General features: G+C 46.2%; 1 protein-coding gene across 5 annotated transcripts in view; it reads right to left on the bottom strand.

Moving 5' to 3' along the window:
* The window catches only part of TDP1 (tyrosyl-DNA phosphodiesterase 1), a 71915-nt gene that overhangs the window by 30743 nt on the left and 21224 nt on the right, over positions 1 to 19948 (bottom strand). For all 5 annotated transcript variants that reach the window (XM_070469784.1, XM_070469783.1, XM_070469782.1 and 2 more), the window contains 7 exons: positions 19604 to 19696; positions 14410 to 14577; positions 13889 to 13967; positions 10914 to 11096; positions 10241 to 10289; positions 8341 to 8407; positions 6384 to 6491 (listed from right to left, as the gene is read on the bottom strand). In XM_070469784.1, coding sequence (XP_070325885.1) covers positions 6384 to 6491; positions 8341 to 8407; positions 10241 to 10289; positions 10914 to 11096; positions 13889 to 13967; positions 14410 to 14577; positions 19604 to 19696 — 747 coding nt within the window. The remainder of the gene's footprint in view (positions 1 to 6383; positions 6492 to 8340; positions 8408 to 10240; positions 10290 to 10913; positions 11097 to 13888; positions 13968 to 14409; positions 14578 to 19603; positions 19697 to 19948) is intronic.

Genomic DNA, 19948 nt, shown 5'->3' with positions numbered 1-19948 from the left:
ACGTGGTTGTCAACAGCCAGTAAAAATTAAGCGGTTAACTAATACTTAACACCTCATACACTTTAATGGGTAGAAGTGAAGTGAAGTCGCTTAGTCGTGTCCAATTCTCCTGGAGAATGAAATGGCAACCGACTCCAGTATTCTTGCCTGGAAAATCCCATGGACGGAGGAACCTGGCATGCTACCAGGAGATCTTCCCAACCCAGGGATTGAACCCAGGTCTCCCACATTGTAGGCAGACGCTTTACCATCTGAGCCACATTTACTTCCTATCATTGTCCTCTGACATGACTGAGCGACTTCACTTTCATGCACTGGAGAAGGAAATGGCAACCCACTCCAGTGTTCTTGCCTGGAGAATCCCAGGGACGGGGGAGCCTGGTGGGCTGCCGTCTACGGGGTCGCACAGAGCTGGGCACGACTGAAGCGACTTAGCAGCAGCAGCAGCACCAGCATTGTCCTCTGATCATTCCATAAGTTAGATAAAGGCCCAGAAAATAAATGATTTTTCCAAGATTTGAGTGGCAAGGCTAGTATGTGGCAATCCCAATTTAGACATGGATCTTTGGACTCTACCTCAGGGCTATTTCCTCCATAGTATGATGGCTGATCATCCGAGGTACCTGAGTTTGAAAGGGTTGATGGGGTTAAAGCTAAGACATCAGCAGTGGTGGTTTGAGGATGAGCAGGATGTCTGGGGAACAAGGAGAAGACAAATTCACTCTGTGCACCCCTGATCTGTGATATGTAGATATGCTCTATTTGAACAGAAGTATTTTGTAAAGGGCTCTGATTCAAATATGCAGTGGTCCTTAAACATAAGCTGGGCAGTGTTAGATGCATTAGATGCTGAGGATAAAGATGAGTAAGCCCCTGGCATGGGCTCCCAAGCAGGTCATAATAAATCGAGGCCAACAAATGCCCCCAAAACGTACAAGGAAGACGTAAAGGACCAAGCAAGAAGTGCTGTGTGCACACTGAGTCATGTCCAACTCTGTGTTTGGGACCACAGCCCACAGGCGCCTGCATCCATGGGGTTTCCCAGGAAGAACACTGCAGCGGGCTGCCACTTCCTCCTCCAGGGTGTCTCCCCGGCCCAGGCATGGAACCTGAGTCTGAGTCTCCTGTGCTGGCCGGCGGGTTCTTTACCACTGCACCACCTGGGGAGCCTTACGAAAACACAGAGGAAAAAGTAACGACTCAGGTCTGCTGAGCCAGAAGTTTCAAAGGGGAAGATTTGAGAAAACCTTCAAGAATAAGCTTAAGAGTTCTGGTAGAGAAAAGAAAACACACTTAAAACCTGAGAAGCATTCAGAAAACGAATGGTAGTGAGATGAAGAGGGATACCATCCGTTCATTCAAAATTTCCTGGGACACTGCAGACCAGGTACTATTTTATTGGTCTGAAAGAAACCACACGTATTTCACAAAATTAGCAAGTGTCAGGAAGAGCATTCTGGTAGGAAAAAAAGTATGGGACTTACATGAATTCATTTTCTCTTAGAGAAGGGCAAAAACTAATGGAGACAGGTCCATTCACAAAGAAACGTCATTAAAAATGGTTTTAGGGGAGATTTTGGTGATGTGTTTTATATAATACTAAAACATAACCTAGGCTCTATAAAAAATGCTTTCAGTCAGAACCCCAATCAAAACACATCATGAAAGAGAGGGAAGGAAAAATCTGGTATTTGCATATGTAGAAGGATAAAGTAAAAGATGAAAACTATATGAAAGCTGGCATCTTCTATAGGATTTCAGTCCCTGATTTCAAGCCAGTTTCCACATTTGTGAAATGTCAGCTGGGTAAAACCAAGTCTCTATGACCAGGAAGCCAACATTCTCTACTTATGACGGGCTGAGAAACGACCAGTGATCACTATGCACACTCATAGGAAATATGTGAAGTACGTTGCCAAAGTGATGAGGTTGGGTTTTTTTGGGGGAGAGTTGTACCTTGCAGGGAACTACTTAGCAACTCTACACACCCAAGTGAGTGTGGGTCTCCAAAGCCATGGTGCTGCAGGGTGAAAACCTCCCTCCAATCGAGTTGCCTCCTTTGTCTCCAAAGCTTAGGGCTGCACTCCTCAGACAGCCTCTGGGGGAACCTGAGGGTCAGCCTTGGGAGTATGCTCAAGGAGACTTTCCCTTGACTATGGAAAACAAACCTCAATTTTCAAAACAGGAGGAAATTATTTCAAATCAAGGCTGGGTGGAGAAGCATACAGATGAACCTAGCTGAGTAACGAATACCAATTCTGACCAGCCAAACCCTGGCCAGATTCCTGACCCACAGGAACTGCCAGATAATAAGTTTGCAATTGCCTCCAGCTACTTAGTCACAAGGCCCAGAACAGAAGCATGTCTATTAAGAAACAATACTTATTAATGTGCCACTGAAACTCACTTTGAAGGAAATTCTGAAGAGTGGCCAAAGGATGTGAGTGGTGGCAGTTATTTTTCATAAAATATCTAGTTTCTCCAGGTGACCCTTTTAAAGAGCAACACTTCTTTGAATGTGCAAATATGGCTTATTAAAAGTCATATTAGAGTCAAAATTCACATGGCTTATCACCCATATTGCTTATTACTATTATAATTTTTTTCTGAGAATATAGTTTTAATAAAAAGCACTTATTCATCCCAAGCATCAACATTAACATGGAGTTTTAACTATAGATCAAAGTAGTAAAGTGTCAAGAAAAAAAAGTGGGGGGGAGTCAAATGTATGCAGCTTTTGATGTATTTATCTTTCACTACAATCCAAGTCTTAAAACATAATGTATCTGCCCCTTGTGGATGGACTGCTGGATTTGCTGGCATTATCCCTTCATTTGGACTAGAAACCACAGCTCACCACTCTAACCCAGGAAAATGCAGTAGAGGAAAGAAGAGCAGCACTCATAAATCAGCTGTTCACAAAGTTCTGAACGTATTCTCAAAGGTGACGGCATCGCCAGCAGGAGAGACAGCCTGGGGATACGTAGAAAGGCATGGGCATCTGGATGGCTTTTGCCATGACATGGTGGTTAGTACGTGAGGGCCGGGCTACTTAACACCCTAGAAAGGACAGGACAGTCCTACACGAAGTGTTATCTTGACCAAAACCCCAGAAACTGCTCTGCCCTCCTATCCCACTCATTCCAGTAGCACCCATGCCGTTTCTCAAACACAAACCAGAATACTCCCAGTTGTGCCTCTCTCCAGGAACGCTTCTCCCAGCTCTCCACCCACACGGCTCCCTCCCTTCTCTCAGGTCTCTGCTTAAATGTCACCGTGTCAGTCAGGACTTCCCTGGTCATCCTATTTAAAGGGCAGACTCCCTGACACAGGGACAGCACACGCCTGGGCTCCCGGACGCTTGCTGACCTTCTCTGTGCTTCAGTTCTCCCACAGTGAGGGGACGAACACGCTCACCTGCAGGACTGTTACCAGGATTACAAGAGTATGTGTGTGTGCGTATGCTGCTGCTAAGTCGCTTCAGTCCTGTCCGACTCTGTGCGACCCCATAGATGGCAGCCCACCTGGCTCCCCCGTCCCTGGGATTCTCCAGGCAAGAACACTGGAGTGGGTTGCCATTTCCTTCTCCATGCATGAAAGTGAAAAGTGAAAGTGAAGTTGCTCAGTCGCGTCCAACTCTTTGTGACCCCACAGACTGCAGCCCACCAGGCTCCTCCGTCCATGGGATTTTCCAGGCAAGAGTACTGGAGTGGGGTGCCATTGCCTTCTCCAAGGTGTGTGTGCATAGACTCTGTTTTTTAGAAGAATGCCTGAAACTCGGTATAAACACTGGGGTTCCCACATGGCACTAGTGGTAAAGAACCCGCCCACCAACACAGGAGATGTAAGAGATGTGGGTTCAAGCCCTGGGTTGGGAAGAGCCCCTGGAGAAGGAAATGGCATCCCACTCTAAGATTCTTGCCTGGAGAATCCCATGGACAGAGGCGCCTGGTGGGCTACAGTCCATTGGGGTCACGAAGGGTCAGATGCAACTGAAGCGACTTAGCACGAAGCAGTACATGTTAGCTTGGAAGTCTAAAAATAACTGAAACCAACTTGGAAATTAAGCTATTACCTAACTCACTATACTTACTGGCAAAACTTATTTGTGTGAACTCATTAGGTGACAAAAGCTGACTTAAGCTAATGTGAGGCTACTTGTAACAACACTAGGGATATTAAACAGATGTTACAGGTATTCAAACTAAGCTCCAAATACTTCACTATACCTTGTCTCAAGGATTTTGAATAAAGGACTGTGCACCTAAATTATTCTTCTACTTAATTTTTCTCTACAGCAACTATTATTATTTGATATATGCAAATAAACTTGGTTTTTGTGCAATTCTCACTACCATAAAGTCAAGGATTATGTGCTATCACGGTACTCCCTGAACCTGGAAAAGTGCCTGCCACATAGTAGGTGCTCAATAAATACATGCTGAAATGGTTAAATTTTATGATATCAAAAATACAATGCAGAACATTGCTTTTTAAGTAGAAGGAAGACTGTTTCGTGGAGGATGGTGACCAGTTGTTCCGTAACTCAGGAGGGAAGGCTTGGGCCCAACCCACCCCTGTGGCCTGGGAACCCGGGAGGTGTGATGTTTTCTCCCGGTCTGTTCCTCCCCTCCCGGGCACTAGCCCTTGGCTCCACTCTCCCCTGACCATCCATCCACACACGGGCTCAAGGTGTCAACGATCAGTTCTATAGAGAACTCGAAAACATACTACGCATATGCTGACCTTCTGACTCCAACATTGCCAACAGACAATTCCACTTAACCGTCCCACCACAATAGGTCAATCTAATCCAGCTGGCCATTCTCCCACCAAAACCAGTTTTGTTTCTTGACTTCTCTAGAAGGTGACCACCTCCCACCTCCCACCTCCCTACCAGCCACACCCCAAACCCAGGACTTGTCTTTGAAGCATCTCCCACAGTCAGTTATGCGTAAAGTCAAGGCAGTGCTTTCACTGGTACAGCCTCCATCCTGGCCTTCTGGTGAGCTGCAAGCTTTTGAATGCTTAATTTCTCTGGGCACCTGTTTCCCCAGCAAAAAAAACCCATGGTGCTAGACAAGACCACTTTTACCCAATAACTGATGTTTCTCTATATTTGTTTTGACCCTATTTTGAGAAAAAGCATTCTAAGTTAATAGTTAAGAAGATTTTAACCAAAGTTGGAAGAACAGCCTTCAAATTCAACATTCCTGCAAAGTGACATGATTTCAATAAGAGTCTTGATGACTATAAAAAAGGAATATGATGTGTAGGGTCCTATTACCCAAACTGGTAGAGAATCTGTCAGATCTGATTGAAGGAAATGTCACATCATTTTAGGGCCTCAACAAAGAGCAAAATCACGAGCTCTGTAGTAAAGTGGCCTTGGGGTGTATGATGGCCTGCTCTCAGCACCGCTTCCAAGGCTGGCGTTTCAGAATCGGAAGCAGATGGATTGTTTCACCTAGCCCTACTGACTGGGCATCAGAGTATACAGGAAGCGAGGGCCACACGCAGCATCAGGATGTGACAGAACCAGAATCAACAGCCAGGTCTTTCTCCCTCAACTTAGTAACTTGGTTTAACATTTAACATCAGATAGTTACTGAGCACACAGGTGACTGACACGGAGACGTGGTCTTTGAATATCCAGGTCCCTTTGGAGAATGTTCAAGGATCCATGTGATGACTGAATTCACGTTCTTGTTGGTTAACTTTGTAGAAGTCTGGGTAGCACTGTAACTTGATTTCTTATCACTTTCATTCTAGGAATACTGGCCGTAACCTAGCTTTTGCAAGGGTGTTTTATTTACAGTGAAATCAGGGGAGTAATGAACAATCTTGCACTCACCGAAGCAGCTAGGGCTTGAGCTCCAAGCCCACAGAGGGGCCACAAGCCATCTACACCTCTGCTCTCCTCGGCACTTCCTGCCCCAGACGGTGACTACTCCACCAGGGTGTCTACAGGGCGTACCTCATACCCAGGCACCGTCCTCGTCAGAGGCAGAAGTTTCTCTTTGTAAAGGCACATAGCATGGAGAAGGGCAGCAGTCCCCCTGGCCATCCTCCATGGCCTCGAGGGCGGAGCTTGAATAGGTGTGACCACAGCTTCGCGTGTCCTGGGTCTTTCTGTCCCAAGCACTGGGCTCTGTTGTTTAACTCTCACAAGGACCCCCAAAGGCAGCCACCACTTTCCCAAAAGAGTTGGACACAACTTAGCGAGTAAACAACAAATAACAAAGACACAAATACCCATACATATATAAGAGAAAACGAAGGACGATTCACAAAATCACTTTTGGAAGTGCATTCAGTACTCTTAACAGGAGCTGCAAATACATTTTAACAACTTTTCCCATCAAGAATATAAGAACTCGTACCTTGTAACAAGGAACCAAGCGATCTGACTGAAGTCTGGAGAGGCTCTCATGTACGTCTTAATATGTGGCATGGCGTTGCTGCGGCCTGAGGCGTCAGCTGACCACTTGCTAGTGACGGAAAAGGCACAGATCACTAGTCAGAACAAACGGGTCATCACAGTCCTAATATGAGAAAATCGTATGAAAAGCAAAATCCTATTGTTCTCTGGATATGACCTGTGATAACGTCCTATATTCTGCTGAGCTAACAGAATAACACGTGTTCATTTTAGAATGCAGGCATGTAGACAATGCCACCTACAAACAGCATTGTGACCTGCAGGCACACGGTCCTTGTGTCATGTTAGGAACACACACACATATATATGCACACACACTATCTCCATCGTGCTTCTAACTGCATATAAGCACACCTTGTCTCTTTAAAAGCAGGAATTGTGTTCCCAGAGCACGTTACTGAGTAGGAAAGGCTCACCAAATGCTTGCTGAATGAACAAAATACAAACGGTATGAAAACCAAGATGGAATGCTGAAGAGCAGGGGGATAATTCAGAAATACCCCAGTCAAATGCAGATATTCACATGTCTAAGTTTGGTTTCTAAGTTTCCAACATTTTGGGGACTAAGGTTTCATGGGGAAAAAAAGACCTATGTCATAAGGTAACAATTCTCACTTCTGAATACAAGAGGACGGTACCTCAAAGGAACAGACTGTCTGAAAGAGTAAAACTGGGATTTGGCAGAGTCATTATTAGATTATTAAATTCACTTGTGGGGCCTCCCCGGTGGTCCAGTGGTTAACAATCCACCTGCCAACGCAGGGGACACAGGTTTGATCCCCGCTGTGGGGAGACCCCACATGCATGAGGCAACTGAGACCATGTGCTAACCATCGCAGCTTTGAGCCACAACCAGCGAGCCTTCAAGCTGCAGCTACTGATGCTGATGCACCCCAGACCTGGGTTTCGCAATGAGAGGAGCCACCACCATGAGAAGCCCACGCATCGCGAGTAGAGTAGCCCCCGCTCCACAAGAGAGGAAGCCATCTTGTGGCAATGGAGACTCAGGGCAGCCGATAAATAAATGAATAGAAGTTAAAAACAAAAAACCAAAATCCACTTGTAAGAACACAATACTCAAAGGGGCTCAATTTGGAGAAACGTCCTTTGCAAAATAAAACCAAACACTTCCAAAGAAAGCATTAAAGAAAGGCTCTGGGATGACATACTGAATTACAATGAAAGCTTTTTTTTCCCTTTTGGCCATGCCCTGGGTGGCTTGCAGGATCTTAGTTCTCTGACCAGGGACTGAGCCCAGGCCCTTGGCAGTGAAAGCAAGGAGTTCTAACCACTGGAGCGGCAGGGGATTCCCAGACTAAAGCTATTGAAAGGCAATCTGTCTTCGTTTTTGGTTCCAGCCTAAGTAAGTGCCTGTGTGAGGCCAGGGTGAGAAGAAGCCAGGGTGAGGCTGCAGCTGGCCGAGAACATGCAGGGTGGGTGACCGGAGGACGCAGAGCACCCCTTCAGCCTGAGCGTTTGCCGTGCAGCAAGCCAGAGGCCGCCATGCGTCCCGGAGAAGGCGCATGGATTCTCCCCTCAGAAAGCCTGCAGCTTCCCAGCGCATGAATGTGTACACAGAGGATGGCGTATTTTGGAAATATGAACTAAAACACTGCTTATGTAAATTCTAAATTTCCCAACATGTTCTTTCACTTATCTTTTTTCTTTGTATGCCAATATTTAAACAGGATCCTCACAGAGATAATTTAGATTCCGGTATTAAAAACCAATTCCAAGAAATGTTTAGAACTTTAAGGGATTTCTATCACTAACATATATAGATTAAAAATACAGCCATATTATGTAAAGCTCTTTTTTTTTTTTTAAGAAAATCAGACAGACAACATTCTTATTTTACTTGAAAGAAGCAACAGCAGCATTCTAACTGGATTACTTACTGAAAATAGGAATGAAGCCAATTCTGTTTCTCTGCCGTCTGGATGCTATAGGGAAGAGAGCCCCCAGCTTTTAAAATAAGAGAAATAAAGTAAACAAATAAAAATTACTGACTATACTTTGAGGACCCTCATTAAGAAAATCTATATATAGTGGTTAAAGAAGCCACTACTTATTTCATCTTACGGAATAGCTCTCTGAAAGGAAACATCTATACCTGCATGAGATTTGTTCTCTCAATGGGGTTTCCTTTCTTAGAAGTGCACAGTGTTCGTCACTTCGTCATGTCTGACTCTTGCAACCCCATGGACTGTAGCCCACCAGGCTCCTCTGTCCATGGGATTCTTCAGGCAAGAATACTGGACAGAAATGAATACACTTCCTTCGCAGGGTGCATATCAAATAGTAAATGTTGACTATCTTAGTAGAAAAAGATATTTAATCATCGGAGGGGGTAGTGGTGGTGGCACTTTTCAGTATATGTGCTGCCGAAGCGAGCACGGTGGTGGCACTTTAACATCTATAATAGCAGATTTGAAATGCTAGGAGAGACCAGAGAATGAGTCCCAGTCCACCCTGCTGTCCTCGTGCAGGTGGGACACTTAGAGACACATTCTGTAAGACGAGGTCTCGTGCATCTTTTTTTGGGCCCAAGACCAGGACACTTGGGAGAGGGGAGACTAGGATGAAAGCCTGGTTCTCCTGCCTCCTTCACCTTTTATATTGATATTTCCAAAGAGAGACTGTCCTAGCTACATGGATTCTTACAAATGCAATAACCAAGGATCACTAAAATAAAATGTTCAGTAAACCATTTAGTTTTTAAAAATGAATCCTAAAAGCCATAGTCCTACAGCGAGAATAAAGATATAGTTCCAAGTGGAGACACAATTAGAAGCCAGTACTCTTGCCTGGAGAATCCCATGGGCAGAGGAGCCTGGTGGGCTACAGTCCCTGGGGCCGCACAGAGTCGGACACTGAGCAACTTTCACACCGTTATGGTCTTCCCTGGTGGCTCAGCAGTAAAGAATCCGCCTGCAATTTAGGGGCCACAAGAGACTCGGGTTCAATCCCTGGGTTGGGAAGATCCCCTGGAGAAGGGAATGGCAACCCACTCTAGTCTTCTTGCCTGGAGAATCCCATGGACAGAGGAGCCTGGTAGGCCACAGTTCATGGGGTCACAGAAGAGTCAGGGCATGACTGAAGAGACTTAGCACACACGTATACCCTGTTTGGGATTTTGGTTAATACCTCCTGAATACATTACCTGGGGGTTGTTGAATTCCAACAAGTTAATTGCCCAGCACTGACATAAGGGAACTAGAGGACAAGACTGAAAGATGTCTACAAAATAGTCCTGGGGTTTACAGATGAAGCCCTTGAGAGACTAGCTATATCAACTAAATTATATCATATCAAAGATTGCATCTTAGTATTAAGCCTCAGTTCCGGACCCTCAATATGATCTGTATCTGGGATTCAAATCTGGAAGAACCCCACACACAGTACTTTAGGCCAGGGGGAATGTTGGGGGAGAGGGAGGTGTTAGAAAAAGGCATAGCAGGGAGCTGTGGCAGAAGCTGGTTTTATCTGGACAACCACTGGTGGCAGAGGGGAGAACAATCTTTTTGGCAAAAGTATCAAACACTCAGGGCTACTGTGAAGATTAAACAGCTCTCAAACTGCTCAACTGTGTGGCATCATCTTTGGAACCCAGCACCACTCAATATTACCTACTTTAAAGATCCTCATCCAGTTAAGAGAGAATAATCTCCAAATTTCTCAATACCTTTCTGACCTTAAGGGGGAAGGCATTCTTATTACTTGTTTTAAAAAGTTTACCAGGGTATTTAAGAAATGTACACACAAAAACACAATCGGGACAGTCTTCTCAACAATTACCTGGATATCCTTCTAAGCTGGTCCGCACATTTTCCACTGAAGGATAGATCTAAAAATAAAAACAACAACACTTAGAGTGCACCATGTTGAAGAAACTATCCATGTGTGTTAAAAGAAGTTTACTTTTTACGCAGATGAAAACCTCAGTTAGAAATAATACTTCAAGACTTAGAAAACGTGCTTTAAATTTTAAAAAGTTCCCATCTTATTGAAAACTATTGAACTTCTAGTAATTAAACTATAGAAAGCATTTATAGTCAATTAAAGAAACTTACATTTCAATAAGTATTTTTTCTCTGAAACACCGAAAGAAACCTGAACTGAATGTAAAATTAATTACTTCAAATGTCTCTAAATAATTAATAATGCCTCTAATTCTGCCGGCAATGCTTTATCAAAAATTTTTTCCCTTGGCTTGACAACCTAAAGGAAGGAATGGAGAATCTGCAGGCTCATCTGTGGCTGAGACAGAGCCTGGAAGAAACCAGCAAGCTCCCAGCACCAGACTATCAGGGAGACTCGGTTACAAACGGCAGTGCTACTGTGCTGCGTTCAACGTCTTCCGTCCCCGAACCATGGAACGAAACCCCTTTCTGTGGCAAGGAGGACAGATCTGACTCTTCTCCTGGACCAGAGGGTAAGAACAGTGACCTCGGGGAGGAGGGGCACTCACCAGATGGAGAGGAACAGCACTTCCGAGGGTCCTGCTCTCCCTGCCCAGGGTCACCAAGCTCTCTTTAAACTCAGAACACAACCATTTTGATTCATCTGCCCCCATGGAGCCAATGCTGGAGAACTGGCCTATGACTGGCCAAGACTCTGCTTTAGGTATGGGTGATGCGTGCTCTTTTAGAAGCTGTGAGAGAACAAAAATGAATGCTGGAGTCAGTCCGATCGTGTGGAGAGAAAAGCCGTGACCGCTCAGAACACGGTTTTCTGTCCTCGGATTGCCTACTTCACAAGGAAATGTTGAAAATGGTTAATGCTCAGTTTCATACCCACACACAGCATTTCTTCTTTGGGAAAACTTTACTTTGTTTTTTAAAACTTTACTGGTGTGTAGTTGATGCACAACGCTGTGCTGGGCTCAGGTGTGCAGCAGGGTGAGTCAGCTGCACACAGATCCACTGTTTGAGATTTTCCCATAGAGGTCGTTACAGGGCACTGAGTTGACTGACCTGCGCTGCAGAGTAGGTTCCTTATTAGTTGTCTATTTTATATATAGTAGTGTATATACGTTAATCCTTTGGGGAATATTTTTAAATACTGAAAATATTTTATTTTAGTGGAGTAAGAGGACAAAAGTATTTCTCTTCCAAAGTTCTTTAATTTGTACTTAAACAGATTAAAAAAAAAATGACCCATTTTAGTAGCAATGTCAGACAAACTAGCAACCTGCCATATGAGATTAGCCTCTGCCTTGAAATTCCAAAAGTTTAATACACTGAAATAAAGCCTTGAAGGTCAAACTATTATATATTTTGACTCCTATCATTTGAAAAGGGCTTGGGCTCTGGGCTGCTGTGATGCTCTATAAATGAAAGAGAATATATTTACATATGGATACATACCACCTTAAGCCCTGGGGAAGACTGACCTGCATTTCCTGCTTTGTTTGATATTTATGCAAAGCTGCAGAAACAAGTCAGAAAACACTTGAGAATTTTCTCTCTTTAGCTGGAGACAGCAATAAAAATAGCCACAGTTCCTGTTCCAGTGGAGCTCGTAATGTGACAGATGCATTGTTCAGGGTATATGTGTTATTCTCCTTACCACTGAGCAGGCATTAATACTTCTAAACACACTTCCCCAAAGGGCCCCAAACAGTTCTCAACTTCCACCCTGGGAGCAGCATGGGGTAGGAAGCAGGACTGAGCTGACAATCACAAGACTCGGCTACTATTCTGGGCTCAGTTCTTGATCAGCCACAGGACTGTGGCCCAAGTCCTGGGCTTTTCTTCCCCAGGAGGGGGGCAGACTTCTGATCACGCCTGTCTTTACTGGAAGACAGCTGTGATGCAACACAAGCTCCTGACTGTGCAAAGGGGTCGCAAACTTGGATAAGAGGCTACTCAGCTTTCAACAAGACAGGGATCCTGCACAATTGTGTGTGATCACCCAGCCTTTCTGAACCACCAGTCCACAAGCTAAACCCCACAAGTGCTTCCTGAACAATCAACACGCGCCGTGCCCTCCTTTCCTCATTTAATCTCTACATGATCCTGTAAGGGAAATACTGCCATTATGCCCATCTGACAGATGTCAAGAGGGTGGGAGCAAGTGACAGTCACACAGCTTGTAACCGGGGCAGGATTTGGCCCCCGCTGTGCGTATCAACCCACAAAGCTGTGCACTTATCCAAACCGTGGGCTCCCCTGGTGGCTCAGCTGGTGAAGAATCCACCAGCAGTGCGGGAGACCCAGGTTTGATTCCTGGGCTGGCACGATCTGCTGGGGAAGGGACAGGCTACCCAGCCCAGTACTCCTGGGCTCCCCTGGTGGCTCAGCTGGTGAAGCACCTGCCTGCAGTGCAGGAGACCTGGGCTGGATCCCTGGGTTGGGACGATCCCCTGGAGCAGGGAAAGGCTCCTCACGCCAGCATTCTGGCCTGGAGAATCCCATGGACGGTACATCCCTGGGGTCGCAGAGAGTCGGACACGACTGAGCGCCGTTCACTACCCAGCCTGTGGGGCTCGCCTGCTCCCGAGCTCAGGATAGAAAGGTGGTGGTGCTGAGACCCTGCCTGCTTCCAGCTGTGCTCTCACTTAAAAATAGGAAATTAAAAACTGTCATCAGCCAAGGGGAATTTTCACACAGCATCAATAATCTATGGAAAAAGAGGGGCTTTTAAGAAACCGTGTTGGGAATTCGCTGCGGTAACCTGACCCGAGAGGGAGGTAGAGGCAGCCTGAGGCTGTAGCCTGCTGCTGCTTCATTTTGTTGAAGATCTTTCTCGGCTTATTTTCATACCAGCAGCAAATGTCATTCTCATAATCACAATTCCGAGGGCATTGGTTTAGCAAACAAAACACATCATAGCTCAGTTGTGGTCTTTGCTCAACACTATTTTCTGTTCTTTGTTGAATCTGTGTGAAAAATCCTTGACATTAAAAAAAAAAATCCTTCATATGCTGAGCAAAAACTACTTGTATAAATAAAAAGTCTCTAATTATCTTTATTATAAGAAATAAAAAAACTAAAAATTGTCCATATGCTTTTGCCATTTAGATCTGTTAACTGCACCTTATAAAAGAGGCAAAATGTTAAAATGCAAGTAATTAATGCAAACTATTAATTCCCTGGTGGCTCAGAGTGGTGAGCCTGCCTGCAATGCAGGAGACCTGGGTTTGATCCCTGGGTCGGGAAGATTCCCTGGAGAAGGAAATGGCAACCCACTCCAGCATTTTTGCCTGGAGAATCCCATGGACAGAGGAGCCTGGTGGGCTACAGTCCATGGGGTCGCAAAGAGTCGGACTCGACTGAGCAACTTCACTTTCACTTATAATTAGATAACCAATTTCAAGTGCCTAATACTTGCCCAGAGTTGTCCTAGAGATATTACAAAGCTGCTTTCAAAATATAACAATTGTAAACGAAATAGGAGTGAACATACAATAAAAATTTTTTTAAATAGTAAAAATTTTATTACCTTCCTAAGCCTGAAATGTCCCCAATTATCTTTCTGATTTCCTTGAAAGCGTCCCGGGGTTGAGGCAATAAGGTAAACACTAAAACGATACAAAATACAAGTTAAAGAACATTGTGATGTGTGGACTTCAAAATATACACAAACACAAAGCATGAAATATTCCAAGAGCCAGCCCGCTTTCTTGAGATGCCTCCTCCGAGGAGTTAACTGACACTTAAAATCATTTTCAAGCACCCCATGGAACCCCTATGGGGTGGAAGTCAAAGAAACCGGAAACAGGGGCTTGCCGAGCAGGCACTCCGGTGGGGACCCAGGTGAGTGGGGAGGGCCCCGAGCCTCCGCTCCAGCGCCCGAGGATCAGCAGGTGCCGGCAGGGACGGGCCCTGCTCTCAGCATGTCCCGAGGGACAGCGCAGTGTCCCTCCACCGCCCGCTAGGCCCCACGCAGCAGAGCTCACGCGGTCCTCAAGGTAAGCCCCCCGAGGTGCCCCCCGAGGTGCCAGGAGGCCGTGCTCATCCTACTTTGTTTCTGAGAGGTCGTGCTCCTGGATGGTGTCTATCCACTCCTTGAGAGGGGCGGCGTTATAAGCTGCCAGGTAGCTGATGAGGTCAGCTTTGAAGCGTGTGGCCGATTCTCCGGATCTATGGGTCCCGTGGACGATTCGTGGGTACAAGGGGCTCAACCATATTCTGGAATGGAAAAAGAAAACCACCTTGAACAGTCAGAAGCAGAGCTGATCACCATGCTCTCTCTGTAATCAGGCACTCACCTTGAGGAGGGGAATTCTCACTACCTCTCTCCACCTGCTAGTAAGGCCATCCTTGTGTGTGTGAGTGTCAAGTTGCTTTAGTCATTTCCCACTCTGTGACCCTATGGACTGTAGCCCGCCAGACTCCTCTGTCCATGGGGTTCTCCAGGCAAGAATGCTGCAGTGGGTTTGCATGCCCTTCCTCAGGGATTCTCCCAAACCAGGGATCGAACCTGCATCTCTTAGGTGTCCTACATCTTTACCACTAGCACCATGTGGGATGCCTAAGGTCATCCTTATGAAATAGAGAACAAATTTGACTGTACCACTCCAATGGTTCTCATCATGCCCAGAATTATTTTTGAAAAGCTCACAGTGAATTTTAGACCCAGGAGGGCCTGGCCTCTGCCTGCTTCTCCCAACTGGATCCCTCCATGCTCCCCGACTCACTCACCCACCCTGCTTATTCTTCCCCCGCTTACCTTCTCAGCTCTACACTGCTTTTTTTTAAATATTTATTTGGCTGCGCTGGGGCTTAGTTGCAACATGTGCGATTTTTAGTTGTGGCATGTGAACTCCCGGTTGCAGCATGTAGGATCCGGTTCCCTGACCAGGAATCGAAGCTGGGTCCCCACACTGGGGATGGGGAGTCACAGTCACTGGACCACCAGGTAAGTCCCTACACTGCTTTCAAAGCCTTGACGACGACAGTTCTACTCCTAGTTGCTATGGCAACTCTACACAGTGGTGACCCCGCAAGTTTCTGCCCAAACGTATGTCAATGCAGCTCTTTAGCAAAGGGGAAAATAAAAGTTACCTATATTAAGAAAAAAATGTATGTGCAAATACGTTTTCAATAAACAAACTCATTTTCATATATATATATATCTCCCATATCTGGTGTCTGGAATGAGGTATAGTTTACATTTGGTCATATTGCATTAACACTAACCTCAGGCTTTCAAATAAATTGGTAAAAAAACTTTGATGACATCTCTAACTTCATTGATTTTGTGTCAGTGTACTTTGTCAAAGCCTGTATGCCACACCCACGAACAGCAAGTGACCACATCTAAACCCAGTCCTGTGAACTGATCCCCTGAGGATTAGAGAGAACTATGGCTTCAAAGCTCCTGTGCACCTCCTCCAGCTGCAAAACCCGGTGAGTTAGCAGTCCTACCTCACAAAGATGCCTACGAGGTAATGAACAGGGCCCAAGAGAAAGCAGCCTCAGCAGCCAGGAGCTGCGTCTGCCGGTCTCCCCTACTGTGGTTCCTCCCGCCACCTCCTCCGCCTTACCCGGGAAGCCACAACAGAGACTGCCCGTTCCTCTCTCGCTGGCAGCCCTCAAAGGAGACCGAGAGGCAGGCCGTCAGAACCTCGAGGATGCTGGGGGGGGGGGGGGGGGGGGGCGTCTCCTGAGCTCTGAACTTGTTCCCAGCAGGCTGGCTGTCACTCCTTCCTGCCCCACCTCAAGGAGACCCCTCTGCCAACCGCAGGCTGGCACTCGCCCTCTGCATCTACAAGCATTAAACCATGTGCTGCTGCACTGGCTGCCTTCAACACCCCCTGAAAGAAGGTCAGGGTGGAGAGCAGAAATGAGGCACTCTGTACCTGGGGGAAAAACTGGCAGAACAGGCCTTCAGAGTTAGATATTTTCAGGAGCCGATTTAAGAGCCTAATTCTTGTATCTCCTTGAACCCAGGAAAGTCCTAAAATCCTTCACGGTGACAACTGCTTCTCATGAGTAGCAGTAACCTTCATGAAACTAGCATAAACCTTCTGCTAAAAATGTGCTTGATGGCATGCACATATTCACCAAAATCACATATATACTGACTTTCCCCCCTGCCTCTCTGGAGCAGCTTCTGAAGAGCGATCTGAAATGCCATCTCCTGGACTATAGTCCTCATTCTGCCCCAAATAAAACTTGACTCACAGCTCTGACGGTGTGCATTTTTTTTAAAGTCAACACTTTGCACAATGGGTAACGTGTGAGACCAGGAGGAGTCCAGGTTCTGTACCGGGATCTGCTGCTACCTGGCCGTGTCACTCTGGGCAAGCTCGGTGACCCCTCTGTGCCCCGCTTGGCCACTGTGTGTACCATGACTGTGCTGGGCAGCATGGATGGGGGTAGTCTCTCCTTCCCACAGCAACTCAGAGCTGCAGGACGAGGGGGGCTCCTCCTGGATCAGAGGGTCACTCACAAGAATGATTCTAGAGGAGGAACATGACAGATGACGACTTTCCAAACCAGGATATGATATGAGATGTCTTTACCCTTTGACAGAATAAGAAAAGAAAGCGCCCCGGGCCAGATGATTTTAACTGAGGCGTGAACAGGTGGACCAAGAAGCTGTTGGAAAGGACAGGTGGAGGCCTTCAGGAGACATGATCCACAGGGCCGTGACAGGTAGACTGTGAGATGAGATTCCACTCGCCACAGGAAACTGTAAAGTGCCGGACAGAGTAGGATCTAGGCTGACAGCACCCCTTTCCCGGGGGCCAGCAGAGGGAAGTGGGAGGGAGGTTTTAGACACTTGTACTTTGAGTTCTGAACCGTGTGAAGTTACACCTAGTCAATACATTTTTTAAAAATTAAGTGTTTTTAAACAAAGGAAAAAATGAACATGTAAACCCTTTATCTTTAATCCCTTCCCCACATCAGCCAAGTCAAAGAGGCCTAAGGAAGCAGGGCTGCCTCTACACCCAGCTCCAGAAGGAGCCAGAGACCCGTGGGTGGGATTCTTTGAGCTACAGGAGACTCAGGAGTCAACTCGACAAATCCTTTTAGTTACTGTTCCTCTAAGGACAAGCTATGTCAATTTCATTTCCTTTTTAGATGGGGCTACAGATGAGTCATGGGTCCCAAAACTCAACTGGCAGCTTAGAAGCTTGAGGGGCAGCAAAAGACCTTGTCAACCAGAAACTCAGTGGGTCAGGAGCCCAGCAGCCAAGGCTCTCAGGGACCGTGCATCCCCGCCCCCGTCAGAACAGGGCGGTTTGGAAGTGTATCTTAAACGGGACACGAGAATGTGTCTGGCAGGCAGGGAGACAGGGGCGCAAACACCCGCTCTGGTGGGGAAGGACAGTGAAGAGGGACAAGATGCCTGGCTTGGGGAGAAACTGCCTTTCACATTCATAAGGGCTGTGTGACAGAGGAGGCGACTCAAGGGCTGGGCAGCCCACCCAGGCTCAGCGGGTCAGGAGGATGGGGGCTGGGAGGCTCCCTGTCTCAGCTCAACTCGGTGCAACGCGGGCTCAGGGCTCTCCCCAGGCTGGGTGATGATACGGGCAAGGGAACACAGAGCAGAATGCAGGGGAAATGCGTAAACCCCGAAAGGGTGCTTCTTCTAACACAGGCAGGCAGAGACATGCAGAATGGCTTCAGCGAAGGAAAGGGAGCCCAAGGCTGGCTGTAAAGAGGGCTTCCTGGGAAGGAGAATGAAGGGTGAAATGTGACTCGAACAAGTCCCTAAAATGTCTAAGGATAAACCCTAACTTCCCCAAGAGATCAAAAACTAGATCTAGTAAATATGCACCAACAACAAAGGGTTAGTAATTTTAAAAAAAGCATGAAAAACCTTTGCGTTCAATTCTTTCGGAGATCTACGACTGTATTACAGGCTCTGAAGAGACAGCAATTTAGAATGTTTTATGGGAAACTAAACTGACTGGAGGTAAAGGGATATATGTATTTTTTAGTTCTACCAGTTTGTTGTTACCAACCCATCTCCCTCTACCCTCATGCATGCGTGCTCAGTCATGTGACCCTATGCACTGCAGCCCGCCAGGGTCCTCTGTCCATGCATTTTCCAGGCAAGACTACTGGAGCAGGTTGCCATTTCCTTCTCCATAAAGGGATATTTTTAGCATACAATCAACCCCTGAGTTGTCCTTTGATGCCTGTTGGGAGCTGGCAGGCTCAGGTACAGGTGGGTGTAAGGGTGAGTGAAGACCAAGAAAGTTGTCAGGAGGATCTTATTGGAAAAACAATATGTTTGGCCCTTCCATTTTTTATCCTCTTTCCTGCCTCAGATCCTTAGACCTACTTGGCTGGAGAATATAGTTATGATGCCATTTCTGTAAAAAATAGTAAAAAAAACTAAGCATATAAATTTTATGTACTGGTATGTTTACAGGAAAAAATGGCAGTAGTGACAGACTTTATTTTCTTGGGCTCCAAAATCACTGTGAACAGTGACTGCAGTCATGAAATTAAAAGAGACTCTTTGGAGAAAAGCTATGACAAAGCTAGATAGCATATTAAAAAGCAGCGACATCACTTTGCCAACAAAGGTCCATACAGTCAAAGCTATGGTTTTTCCAGCAGTCATGGATGGATGTGAGAGTTGGACCATAAAGAAAGATAAGTGCCGAAGAACAGATGCTTTTGAACTGTGGTGTTGGAGAAGACTCCTGAGAGCCCCTTGGACTGCAAGAAGATCCAACCAGTCACTTCTAAATGAAATCAACCCTGAATGTTAGTGGAGGGACTTATGCTGGAGCTGAAGTTCCAATACTTTGGCCACCTGATGCAAAGAGCCAACTCACTATAAAAGATCCTGATGTTGGGAAGGATTGAAGGCAGGAGAAGGGGACGACAGAGGATGAGATTGTTGGATGGCATCACCAACTCAATGGACATGAGTTTAAGCAAACTCAGAAAGACAGTGAAGAACAGGGAGGCTTGGTGTGCTGCAGTCCATGGAATCACAAAGAGTCGGACATTACTTAGTGACTGAACAACATTTAGCGGTATAAATAGACAGGTGTGAATGATCATGGGCTAAATGGTTAACATCAATTGCCACAAGGGAGGCAGTATCACTTTTTTGCATGCATCTCTTTTCTAGGCCATAATTCTGGTTTTTTCCTCCCACAATGAAAAAAACTGGAGAAAAAGACTACAGTGAACATCTCATCTTGGATGTTTCCCAGCATGAAACAGACAGAGCCCTACAGACCCCTGCGTCTTCTGGTGCCAGTCCTCGCGGATGAGGTTGGAGGTGTGTATGACAACCCGGAGGCCTTCCTCATACAGCAGCAGCATCATTTTCCTTTAAGAGCAGAGAGAGGAACAGGCAGCGTTAGCAGTACTGTCAAACACCTTTCCAGTGCAAACGCAATAGGTAAAAAACTCTTACATCACCCAAACTTCAAAATTTATAGTCTCCATTTCTTCTATACATTATCAAAGTCTGCTCAAGTGACAGGTAGAAAGCCACCGTCCAAAATGCTCGGAGTGCCGGATGACTGAAGTGAACTTCTGCTCCACCCCATCCACATGGCCAGTCCTGGGCCCTCACCAT

This window comes from Odocoileus virginianus, chromosome 6 (genome assembly GCF_023699985.2).
Source record: "Odocoileus virginianus isolate 20LAN1187 ecotype Illinois chromosome 6, Ovbor_1.2, whole genome shotgun sequence".
Lineage (NCBI taxonomy): Eukaryota > Metazoa > Chordata > Mammalia > Artiodactyla > Cervidae > Odocoileus > Odocoileus virginianus.
The sequence above is the reverse complement of the archived record's forward strand: the minus strand, read 5'-3'. Positions and strand labels throughout refer to the sequence as shown.